The 12,424-nt window shown below is 46.7% G+C and overlaps 2 protein-coding genes across 3 annotated transcripts in view; one reads left to right on the forward strand and one right to left on the reverse strand.

Annotated features, from left to right (window-relative positions):
- Positions 1-708: 708 nt before the first annotated feature.
- LOC108642099 (golgin subfamily A member 6-like protein 22) lies at positions 709-3,860 on the reverse strand. 2 transcript variants are annotated; one of them, XR_001922470.1, is made up of 2 exons: positions 2,422-2,467; positions 709-877 (listed from the first exon to the last, which is right to left on the reverse strand). XR_001922470.1 is itself a non-coding variant. In XM_018086650.2 (2 exons), exons 1-2 carry the CDS (start codon positions 3,796-3,798, stop codon positions 713-715), a joined length of 714 nt encoding a protein of 237 aa, XP_017942139.2. In that variant the 5' UTR covers positions 3,799-3,860; the 3' UTR covers positions 709-712. The 2 variants fall into 2 exon arrangements, 1 of the variants encoding a protein (XP_017942139.2); XM_018086650.2 differs by lacking the exon at positions 2,422-2,467 and adding an exon at positions 3,250-3,860.
- Positions 3,861-6,705: 2,845 nt separating this feature from the next.
- Positions 6,706-12,424, forward strand: part of GLG1 (golgi glycoprotein 1) — a 78,780-nt gene continuing 73,061 nt past the window's right edge. The window contains exon 1 of the mRNA XM_029965485.1: positions 6,706-6,738. Coding sequence (XP_029821345.1) covers positions 6,706-6,738 — 33 coding nt within the window. The remainder of the gene's footprint in view (positions 6,739-12,424) is intronic.

Here is a 12,424-nt window from a genome sequence, read left to right on the forward strand (position 1 = left end):
TAGATGAGATTTCTCTTTGCTCCCCTCTGGATGGCACTGAGAGCTGTGAGTGCCCTGGTGTTACAGAGCACTGGGTGCTCTGGGCCTGTGGGAAACTGCTGCTCCAGTGCAAGGAGTTCATTGATAAACTCTGGGAGCCACAGCAGCGTCCTGAAAGCACCAACAGCATGTGGGATGTTGCTCCTCTGCTGTCTCCTGCCAAATAGTGCCTCTAAGTTGCAAGAAAAAGAAGAGTTTGGGGATTCGTGCCCTAAAAAGCTTATCTAATCCTTGGGACAAAATTTGCAGGTGACAGATTCTCTCCAGCCCATGCTGGTCAGGAGAAAAAAATACCTCAAACTAATTTCAGTGATTATCCCACCCTGTGAAGCAGAATTAATTTGAGGGTCCAGAGGCTGTAGTCTTGCATCAAGTCCAATTTGGTGCTTCTGCTGGCAGCAGAGGTCGTGGGAGGGGGAGTGAGTCCCCAGTGCTTCCGAGGGTATCAAGCTGGAATCAGCACTGAGTGCTCAGGAAGGTGGAAGCAGGACTAGGAAAGAATTGTGGCAAGTTGGAGAAAGGGCTGGACAATTGCCCTCGGGTTTTTTTTGTTTTCTACAGGTAGGTGCTAACTGCAACACAAAGCTGCAGCAATATGGGGGGGACAACAGTCTCTACAGTAATGACTTCTGAGGGTTTGTCAGGCAAAGATGTGTCTTTGGAGGAAAAAAGGTCAGCTGGGCTGAAGAGTTGTGCATGAGAGGCATGAAGCTCCCCTTTTTGCTCTATACTCACAGGGTTGTAGTTGCAATATTGTCTCCTCTTTGTCCACAGCTTCCTTGGAAGGTATTTCTGTGGTCTTCTGCTTATCTCCAAACAGGGATGAGTAGACTCTGACCTACAAGAAAAGCAGAAACAGAGTGGGGCTGAACCTGAGCATGTCATGCAAATAAACCATGAAATACCAGGCCAGTGTTCCCGCCTCAGCCAGCAAGAAAAAGTGATTAATGACAGCAGTAACAAAGCACCTGACTTGGTTCTCTGCAGCAGCATTTGCTGGTGGAAAGGATCATCTGTTGGGAAAGACAGTGCTGAAGTTCTGGGGGATGCACAGCTTTGGAGGGAGGCAGCTGAGTCAGGTTGCATGCAAGGAGAGGGCCTGAGCACACTGCACAGGCAGAGCTGGGATTTGGAGCAGTGCCTGTGGCCACATGGGAGCAAGCAGACTGTATCCAATTAAAAACTGGAGCAGCTCCTCCACATGGACTGAGGAAGAACTTTTGTTCTCCTCGAAGCAGTAGAGAGCAAGAACACTGCTGGGAAGGAGCGAGAGGTGTCCCAGCAGCTCAGCTCACCCCGGCCTCGCTCTGCTGGGGACATTTAAATGGCATTTGTTGCTTGAAGTGGTGAGATTTAAATGTGCTGCCCACTACAGAAGCAAGGGACTGCAAGCACTTAATGCAGCACCCAGAGACTGAGAGCCTTGGTGGTAAAATGCTTAAAATGTGGCAATGAGGGAATTTCTGCTGAGGGAGAGGGGCTGCAGTAGCAAGGAGCTGCTGGGGTTATCACACAGGCAGAGATGTCCCTGTGCCCAAAGACAAACCTCTCCTTTGTTAACTTGCTGCATGGACATGGGGACCATAGGGCTCTTTTATGAAATGCTTGTTTCATGGTGGACTGTGCAGAATGGTAAAATCCAAGCCTGGGAGGAGGTTTTCCTTGTGCAAAAAATGACTCTCCGGAGAGCTCCCAAGGGTGTGGGAAGGAGAAGCGAGCGGTAACCCAGCTCCATTGCTCCCCTCTGTCCTCATCCTGCAGTGGATGGAGGAGCAGAGCCAGCTCTCACATTGGGCTAACTTCAAATAACTCCCACTAAGCCAAATAGGCTGCCAAGCACGGGCTGGATTTTGCTGGCTTTTGTTCTCAAGTGTTCCCAGCTGCGTGGCCCCTGGGTGCCAGCAAAGCCACTTTCCGAGCGCTGTGTCCCAGCGTGACACTTGAATGAAGGAAGTGCAGGGACTTTGCCAGCTGAGCCCTCTCCCTCTCGCCTTCACCTGGACAAGGTGGCTGCAGGTTGGTGGCCACGCTGGGCTCAGGGTGCTCTGGTAGCTCCTGGTGTGAGTGTGACAGTCGGTGGCGTCCTCAAGAGAAAGGCTTTTCCCAGGCAGGATGAGGCAGCCTGGGGCAGGAGGGGAGCGGCCCTGCAGCTCTGCTTCACCCCAGCTCACCCAGCCAGGGCAGAGCCATGGAGCACCCTGGCATTAGGCAAAAGCTTCTGACTTTGGCCTGATGCCAGCTTGGGCTAGGAAAACTGCTCCTGGAATCAACCAAGCAGAGGAACTGAGGTGGGATTCTCCCTGTCCCCCATTTCCATCTGTCGTTGGAAGCAAATCTGACATTTAGGGGCAAATCCATCCTAGGAAGGTGCTGTGAGCTGACCTGGTGAGATCCTGGGGGAACACCCAAAAACCTGTGGTTGCTGAGCTGGAGGTGGAGCTGTGTCCCACTGCTGCCACTGACCCAACACCTGGACAGGTACTGTTTTACTGGGACATTTGGGGTCTGGCTGCTGGGGCAGAGCGGGCTGCAGCATCCCCAAAACGCTGCTCCGAGGGGAGCTGTGTGGTTGCAGACACCACTTTCAGATGATCCGTCACCAAATTCAGCATCCAACCCCCCCTTACTGCCCTAGGAGGAACCTGTGGATCCCATTTACACCAGGATCAGCCATTGGAGATCCTGCTTTGGGGACAAGATCACTCTTACAGCCCCATTTCTCTCCATCCCCATGAAGAAAGCCAAGGGGCTGTGATGAGTGTGACCTTGCAAATCCCACCCCCAAAACCCAGTGGCTGGCACTGACAGGGCAGGAGGTGCAGCCAACCCACCAACGCTGAAAATGAGCCACCTCACGGCACCCCCAAGACGTGACTTTTCAGCCCTTGTTCAGCTGCCTGCTCCTTGCAGGGAGGGCCAGCCTGCTGCAGGCTGTGGGATTTATCCCATGCCCTCCTGCCAGCCCAGCATCCTGCCCCAGGAGGGGCCATGAGGGCATCCACACACAGGGAGATCATCCATCCACCTGACAGTTTGGCACTCAGCATGGAGAAATGACAGTGGCAAAGTTGACTGTCAGCATTTTATTAATGGTTTTGGGGTTTTTTTAGTTTTTTAGTTGATATTGTTTCTTCATTCTTCTGTAGTTTTCTCTCATTCTTCCATATTTTTCAGTATTTTTTCTTCATTCTTCGGTATTTTTTCGTTTACCTGTATTCTTATTTTGTTCTTCTGTATTTTTTCTTCAATCTTCCGCATTTCGTCTTTGATCTTCCGCATTTTTCCCTCGATCTCCTGTATTTTTTCTGCTTTCCTACGTATTTTTATTTTGTTCTCTGTTATTTCCTCACTCTTCGGTATTTTCTCTTTACTTTCCTGTATTTTTAATTTGTTCTTCCGTATTTTTTCTTTGATCTCCTGTATTTTTATTTCATTCTTACGAATTTCCATTTCGTTCCCTGTTTTTACTTCACTCTCCAGTATTTTGGTTTCGTTCTTTGATATTTTGCTATTTTCTTTGTTCTTTATTTTTCCTTTGGCTGCCTTTATTTTTTCTTTCATCTCTTGTATTTTTATTTCATTCTCTGTATTCTTCCGTATTTTTTCGTCAAGCTCCTGTATTTTTCTGTTGAGCTTCTGTATTTTTTCTTTGTTCTTTCTAATTTTTTCTTTGATCTGCATTTCTTCTTCAATCTTCGGTATTTTTTCCGCACTCTTCAGCCTTCTTTCTTCCTCTTCCTGTATTTTTTCTTTGATCATCTCTAATTTTATTTCATTCTTCCGTAACTTTTCTTTGATCTGCTGTATTTTATTGTTGTCCTCCTGTATTTTTATTTCGTTCTCTGGTTTTGCTTCATTCTCCTGTATTTTTTCCACAATCTTCAGCCTTCTTTCTTCATTTTCCTGTATTTTTTCTTTGATCATCTGCATTATTATTTCATTCTTCTGTATCTTTTCTTTGATCTGTTGTACTTCTTCTCTGTCATCCTGCATTTTTATTTCATTCTCCTGTATATTTTCATCGAGCTCCTGTATCTTTCCTTTGATCTGATGTGTTTTTTCTTTGATCTGCATTTCTTTGTTCCTCCTCATTTTTTCTTTGATCGCCTGTATTTTTTCTTTGAACTCCTGTATTTCGTTCTCTGTTTTCATTTCATTCTTCTGTGTTTTTTCCACATTCTTCAGCCTTCTTTCTTTTTTTTCCTGTATTTTTTCTTTGTTTGTCTGTATTTTTATCTCATTGTTCCGTATCTTTTCTTTGAGCTGCTGTATTTTTTCTCTGCCCTCCTGCATTTTTTCGTCAAGCTCCTGCATTTTTTTGTCAAGCTCCTGTATTTTTTTGTCCAGCTCCTGTATTTTTCCCTTGTTCTTAATTCCTTCTTTGATTTGCATTCCTTCTTCGTCCGTCAGTATTTTTGATTTGTTCTTCCTTATTTTTTTTTTGATTGCCTGTACTTTATCCATGAACTTCTCTATTTTTATTTCATTCTCTGTTTTTACTTCATTTTTCTGTAGTTTTCCCACATTTTTCAGCATTCTTTCTTTCTTTTCCTGTTTTTCTTTGTTCATCTGTATTTTTATTTCATTGTTCCGTATCTTTTCTTTGATCTGCTGTATTTTTTCTTTGTCCTCCAGTATTTTTACTTCGTTCTCCTGTATTTTTTCTTTGATCTCCTCTATTTTTTTATCGATCTCCTGTATCTTTTCTTCGTTCCTCCTCATTTTTTCCTTGTTCTCCCGCATTTCTTCTTCATTCTTCTGCATTTTTTCTATGTAGCTCTGTAATTTCTCTACATGCCTCTGTATTTCTTCTTCATTCATCGGTAGTTTTTCCTCATCCTTCTGCTCTTGTTGCTCCTCTCTAATCCAAGCCTTCTCAAAGCCCAGTTTCCCCATGATCTCTATTACTTCTCTATCACTGGGTCAGCTGAGTTGCGAGTGGGAACCGAGAGATTTCGGGCAAAATCCGGTCACAGCTACAGGCCACCTACTGGGGGAGGCCCGCGGCCCGCCTGCCGCCTTCCCGCCGGGGTGAGCTCGGCTCCTCGCGTCCCTCCGAGCACCGGCGCTGGCTCCGCAGCGTGGCCCTGCGCGGCCGGGGGGCTGAGGGGGACCCTGAGGGGTTGGCCGGGGCCGTGAGGGGTTAGGGGGCCCCTGAGGGGTTTTGCGGGGGCCGTGAGGGGGTTAGGGGACCCCTGAAGGGGTTTTGCCGGGGCCGTGAGGGGCCTGAGGGGACCCCTGAGGGGTTGCGGGCCGCGAGGGGGTTAGGGGGCCCTGAGGTGGTGCGGGGCCCGTGAGGGGCTGCGGGGCCGTTGGTGCCGTTCGGGCGCGGCGCTGCCACCCGAGGAACAGCCCTCGCGCCGACCCTGAGCGACCACGGCCGCGCCGCGGTGCGGAGGGGGCGGGGCCCGCGGCAAGCCACGCCCCCCTCCTTCCGCCCAGGAGAGGGGCGTGGTCCCGCCGCCGTCACGCGCTGATTTGCATACCGCCGTGCGTGCCGTGGGGCGGGCGGCGGACGCCGGAGGTGGCGGGATCCAAGATGGCGCCGTGCGGACGGTCCGAAGCCGCTGCCCGGCCCGGCGCTGCCTCCTGCTGCTGGCGCTGGCGGCGCGCCGGCGGCGCCCCCGGCCTCCGCCGGCCCTCCCGGCGCCGCCGTGCCCTGCCCGGAGTTGGCGCAGCCGGCGGGGCCGGGCGCGGCCGTGCCAAGCGGAGCGCCCCGCTCGGCGGCGGGTCGGGCAGCGGTGGAAGCTGTCGGCAGGAGGCGGTGTGCCGGGAGGACGTGGGTGCGGCTCTGCTTCGAAAGCATCAAGCTGGGCAACAACCTCGGGCCGTGCTCGAGTGCCCTGCAGGACGGTTCCGCGAAGGTGAGGGACGGGCCCGGGGCCGGGCTCGGGCCTGCCCGCGGCGGCGAACAAAGAGCGGGGTCCGCGCCGCCCGCGAGCCTGCGCCGCGCTTCCCTCATGGCTGTGCTTTTAAAAGCGGCGGTTTGCGCTTGCGGACCCCAGCGCTGGCGGGGTGGCGGTGAGGGCTGCGGAGAGCGGCCCCTCCTCGTCCGCTCCTCGGGGCTCCGGCAGCGCCCGGCGGGCAGGGAGAGCTCCCGGCGCTGCCTTTGTGCTCTGCCTCCGGAGCCTCCGGGGTTATTCGCTTCCAGAGCCCTGCCCGCGTAGTGTTGAGCGAAGGCGCCGTGCTGGTAGCAGCACTGACCTGAGGAGGTGTTTTTTTCGCGTTCCTGCCTTCTCGTGGAGCTCCGCTGCAGAGGCGGCTGGTTTCCAGTCCTCGCTTGTGCGTGTATGAAACTCGATATACAGTCTTTAGATCTGGCTTAGTGTACGGGGAGGTTTATGTGTTGTTCCCAAACATCTGTCGTGAGCGGTTTTAAGTCCAGCTCAGGAAAAAAAACTGAGTTACCAGCTCAGAGTCTTCCAGCTCCATCTTTTCATTCATTCCTGGGTTCTTCCTCCGTTTGAAGCAGCCTTTGGGGGAAGTGCTTTGGGTGAGCTGTTCTGGTGTTGAGGTCTGTGTAGTTCTTGGCTTCTCTGCTGTGAAGTCCAGGAATGTCAGACTGGGTCAGTTCTAATGGTGTTTTTACCAAAGTGGGAATGCGATTAGGAAAAACCTGGGCTCGTTTCTCATCCGTTATTATGGAGACAGCAGATGGCAGTGGCAATGGTTACTCTCATCGAGGGGAATCTTGAACCAGTAAGTGTCAGTGATTACTTCTGGCTTATAATACAAGACTAATTTAGATTTTTATCCAATTTAGTGTTTTAATTTTGGGCGGTTTATTAAGACATTTGTAGATGCTTTAAGTGAGTCCTGCTGCAGCATCTATCACAGTTATGAAACGCTCCGATGATTTGCTTTATGAATAACTTGTCCTTCGCTGTTTCTTCCACCTGTCTGGGACCTTTTGGCCTTCTTTTAGGGAGGCATCCTATCCAAGAGGATCTTGGAAGCTGCTCTCACAGGCGGTTGCTCACAAGCTGCCAGCCTGCCAAAAAGGCAGGCTCTTGTTGTTCCCTTTCTTTGCAGTTGCATAGCCCCTCCCTTCTCTTTTCATAGTTCCAGTGCTTGCTGGTCTTCTGCCATTTTAGCAAGGTGAACCTTTCTATGGTCTAGTTTATCAGCTTTCAGCTGGAATAGTTGTGTCCCTTTCCTGAGTTCAAGCCCAGAGGGGGGTGGCTGCGGGGCTGGGGCACGGGGCTGTGCAGGGAGGCTCCAGAGGTGAAGGCATGCTTTGCATCACGCTTTTTTTTCCAGCATGTGCAAACCCTTATGCTGGCTCTGCATATCTCCTGAGAACTCTGCTCTTTTGAACGTCTGCTTGTGGTTTTCCTTTTCCTATTCCTAGGAATGATGTCAGTAGTTTGCTGACTGTTGGTCTTGTCTGGCTGTAGTGCTGCCTGATGCCCAGTGCTGAAGGCAGATCTTCTCCTGGGTGGCATCCCAGGCATCGACAGGACATCTCAGGGTTCTCTTGGATTGAGTTTTCTCTATGAAGGTGCCACTCTGCAGCCCTGTCCTTATTTGTGTGTCAGCCTGCAAAGAGCACTGTCAGCTGGCCTTACCCTCAGCAGTGCTGCTGGAACACTGATGTGATGGGCTGTATCCTGACGCAAAAAGAACTTCACAGAGGGCTGCCCTGAGAAATTAATTAAAATAACTGACTTCTGCCTACCCCTGCTGTTTAACTCTTGATATTTAGACTGTGAATAAAAGTCATGAGCTGTAAACATGGGGTAGCACTTCATCTGATAGGGAGCAGGGTCAGATGTGGTCTCAGATGTTTCCTTTGTGTTGGAGGTGACAGCAGAGGAAACAAGTGACGTATTGGCTGTTTCACTGTTGTTGATATAACTTTTAATTTTGACCCTAGAGCATCTGACTGCTTGTTTGGACGATACCAGAAAAGTGACAATTACATTTTAAAATGGATCTAGTCTGAGTCATACAGCCCACTTAAAAACAGTCAGGCTACAGTAGATGGAAGATTTGGGGGAGTTTTGTGCTTGAGAGCATCAGTAAGGACAGTGTGTGGACACTACTTCTCTGCAAGTAGTAGGTAAGATTTTTAGATGCAGGTAGGCTGCAGAAGCAGCCTTTCTGCTGTAGGTGTTTGTCTTACTTTTCTCATAAAAAATATTCCTCTAAAGGGGTGAAACTTCCAGTTTGAAACTGGAAGCGTTCCTGATAACGGTGTGATACATGTAAGCTAGGGCACTTCTAAGTCTGAATAACCTGTAATCTTCCTTTTGAGTCCATAAAGCATAGAAAAAAGAAAAGGTGTGCCTGTTTTGTTAGTGTGAATGTGATCATGTTGTTCCAGTACCTGCTGATTTCTAGGTGTGGAAGCCTTTAGAGTAAGTCCTCCCTTGCTTTCTCTGGGTAGTTCTCTTTGAATGTAAAGGACAGAAGTGTTGAGTTGTGGTTGACTGGGATAGGAGCTCAGCTTGTAGAGTGAATGTTGAGAGAAGCTGTTTAACACACATGTTCAGTAAAGAGTGGTTTGACATAAAGAAAACAGTAATAAAAACCCAAAAGCCAACCCACACCCAAAACCCAGCCCAAAACAACAGTGGCACAAAGCAAGAAAACCCACCCAAACCAACCCCCAAACCAGTAAATTTTTAAGTTTTGGTTTTGAGGGGTTACTTGTAGAATGTCAGTTTGAAGTATTATCAACACAGTTATTTAAGCACTGTGTATTTTTAGAATTCTTTTAAAAAGAAAAAACAGACCCCCACACTGATACCAAATACTTTTTACTTACTGATTTTTCCACTGAGTGCAGAGTCCACTTCTGCAGGGGCAAAACTCTTCTGCATTTCACGCTGTCCAACTTTTTGAAAGAAGAAATCAGAGGAAAATTATTGTTTTCTGCTTTCCTTTTGTAGTAGAAGGATGGGAAGGATGCTCCTTGATTGGAAGAAGTAGTGGTCAGAGCTACTCAGCTTAAACATTTTTGAATACAATCAAAATATAGAATAAAACACATGTTTTGGTGCATTTTGCAGATGAATTAACTTCTTTCTAGTTAAAAGCACTTGTGTACTTGTTGCAGTTTTGAGCGACTTAAAATTTTGTTATCAAGGTTTTAATTGATATTCACATAACTTTGTTGTCATATAAAAAGAGTAGAATGAGGTAGTGTATACGTGTGTTTTTAAAGACTGTGTTCCAAAGTGCTTCTTTCTGAAAGGATTCTGGTTTGGAGCCTGTTTCTGGAGAGCCTTCAGAGCTTGCATTTCCCTGAGCATGGGCTGCAGCCCCTAAGCCCTTTTTTGTGGGCTGCCTGTTAAACTGATTTTCGTGGTGGCTATAGTATAAATAAACCCATGAAATATTAATATTTTTGCTAGGTAACAATTTTTGCTTGATTAATGATGATTTGCATTTGAAGGAAAAGTTGTTGAATTTGAGGCAGGAAACATTAGAAGGTATGAAAATAATCTTAAGCAGTAGCTCTCTTATCAGGTTTACTAATGGAGCATAATTTTACTGTCAAAAGCTACCTTGGAGCTGGTTAATTGGTGAATGAACTCGATGCCATAATTGTTGAGCTTTACTTGCATTGCACTTGTAAAGACTGTGTAATATTTAAAGCATTATAATAATCTGTATAATGCTAATGCATTAGGGGCTAAATATTTTTTCTAAGATCAAACAGTCGTGGTTAAGTTGGGATTAGAGATCAAAGTCTTGGCTTCCTGCTGCTTTCTTCATCCTGAATGGTTCTGTTTCTTTGGCAGCACCTTTATGGCAAAGACAGTGCCTGAATGCTCTGCTTTTTGGAAAGAATAAGGCTCTCTTAATGTTGAGGACTGGGTTAAGAACAAGACAAGTTACTATGAAAGCTGTGTATTTCAAGAGTAGTATTTTTCCTGTTTTGTCAGATGTTTATTCCACGTAAAAGGCCAGAAAATTAATTTGATATGACTTACTGGGCTAGGGAGTGTGTACCATTTGATGGGCTGAGAACTGTCATATTTCTTCTGTTGAAATGTTTTATTCCTCACTCCTTATGGACCTGAGCTCCTCAAGTGATCTGATAAAATAGTGCCGGTGAAATTACTTATTTCAAAGTTATGGGTGGAAAACAGAAACCAGACAGCAACATGTGCTTGGTTTATCTCTTTTGGTAATACTGTAACTGTAGGAAAAGTTGTGTGTGCTCAGTCTCTGTCCTGGTCCTGTAGTGTTTCTACTTTTTTGGTAAATGGATTGGAAATGCAAAGGCTTCCCTAAAGCTTTTTGCTTGCATTGAGGTAGATGAGTGTGATCTGTTGCAGTAGCTTAATTTATTTTATTTTTCCTCTTTTATCTCCTTAATTTACTGAGTTTAAGATCAAAGGTTTTGTTTTGCCTCAACATGTGACATTATCCCGTATTTGAGCACATATTCATGTTGTTCCCATCTCTCACAGCTTTCCCATACACAGGTGGCATTTAAAGTACCCTTTTTGAGGTATCTCATTTGTGGCAGCAAATGACTGGTTACCTGTCCAGAGCTAAAAAGCTAAATGAGGGCTGTGGATTAAACGTGGAGTGGGGGTGGGCTTGTTTTTAGGAAATGCAAACTGTGAAGCCACCCTTGGCCGAGCTGGCCATCTCTTTCAGCACTTATGGTTTGTTGGTTTTTTTTTCCACAGGCATTTTGCCTGGCCTTCAGGGGAGCTGTTTTAAGTGGCAACTGCCCGGTTTCTCAGGGTGATAAGCTGTGGAATGGAGGCTGTTCTGGTTCTCTGATCGTTACTATTGCAAAGGAGGAGGCAGTTAGTATTCCAGTGATGCTCTTACAGTGCCTACAGCATTATCATCTGGTTCAGATATCAGCACTCAAAGGGTTGGGTTTTTTTAAAGGCCATGATCAGAAACCTGAAAGATGTACCTTAAGCCTTGCCAAGGGCTTTGCTTAAACTCTCTCTTTCTTCTAAGGGATATTGACCTGGTGATGATTCGAAGTCTGTAAAGGGCACAGGAGTTTAAGAACTCTTACATCCTTAAGAAAAATAAAAGGAGAATTCTTACCTGCATGCTTGTAGTTGAGCTAACTTAAAGGAACAATGTGTTGCAATTTTAAGAGATGAGTTAATTATTGGGCTGTAACTGGGCTCTAGGAGTTGAAGCCTGTGCATCTAAATGAGAAATTTTCAGATACTGTCCTGTCTTAAACTGCATTTAATGAAGAATTTCCAGTGGCTTGTGGTAGATGCTAATTAATTTGAATGGTTATGATAGTCCCTCCTGCTTCTAAAATTCATAAAATGGAAGATGGACTATCCACGTGAGTGGAAGAGAATGGTTGGACCTAGGAGAAAGGGATTTAGATGATTGGATTTTGAAAATAAACTGAGCAACAACAACAAAAAATAACAGAGACAAGGCTGCAACACTCTCTGAAGCGTTTTCTCCTGAGGCTTGGCTTCTTAACCGGGATTAGCCGCATTTTTTCCCCGAGGTTCTTGTTTTCCCTTGTGTTTGGATAATGTAAGCCCAGTTTGCTCCTAGCTGTTGTAGTTAGGTCTTAAAGCAAAACACTAAATATACTTGAAAAGTCTGATTGTTTTTTGGTTGGTTACTTTGGCATTGGCCTTTGGCTTCATCTCAAGATGTAGCCTTATGTGCAAGTGCTCTTTTCATCCTACTGAAACCACCTGGGAGCTGAAGAGAGGGGAGGATGGTCTCTGTCATGCCAGGACCTGGATTTACTGTCTTGTGACCAGAGCACTGAGCACAGGTTCTTACTTCTCATATCTTTAGCTGCACTTCTACTTGTCTGAGAGAGTTACTTTTGTGGGGTTTTTGGGGGTGGGTTTGGTTTCCCTAATTTTGTGCTGCTCCTGGCAGGCTGACACTTGTGCTAAGCTGGTTGTGTATCAGTTTGGCCTGAGATGTTTGGCTCAGTAGAAGGTTATCTTACAGGTCTGCTTCCTCCAGAAAAGGAATGAAATCCAAGGGGAGAAGTCAGGTTTGATGCAGGCTGTGCAGCCTGGGCTTGGCTCAGGGGGAACTGAGAAAGGTGTGTTAAGGGGAGGTGATTTACTGAGCCAAATAGCTGAGATATATTAAAAAACAAAGACCTGGTCAGTTGTTACAGTAGAGACAGATGCAGCCAGGTTGTGTTTTCCCTGCTTGCACTCTCTCCTCCCTCATACTGGAAGAAAAGTGATCTCTCTAGTGCTGCTTGGAGTTGTCATGGTTGGGATGGAATGTTCTGAGGAGGGATTATTCTTGGCAAATTATGTGCTGTGTTTGTTTTCTAGTGTAGAGATAATGTCTAGGTGTTCTTTATAGTGTAACTTTCCTGCATCTGAGCACCACTTTCTTGATAGATTCTGCTTTTTGGTTTTTTTTTTCCAAAGTAAGCTTGCATTTTCCAAAGCTT

The sequence above is a fragment of the Manacus vitellinus genome, unplaced genomic scaffold, assembly GCF_001715985.3.
Source record: "Manacus vitellinus isolate BGI_N305 unplaced genomic scaffold, ASM171598v3 scaffold_10_pilon, whole genome shotgun sequence".
Taxonomy (NCBI): domain Eukaryota; kingdom Metazoa; phylum Chordata; class Aves; order Passeriformes; family Pipridae; genus Manacus; species Manacus vitellinus.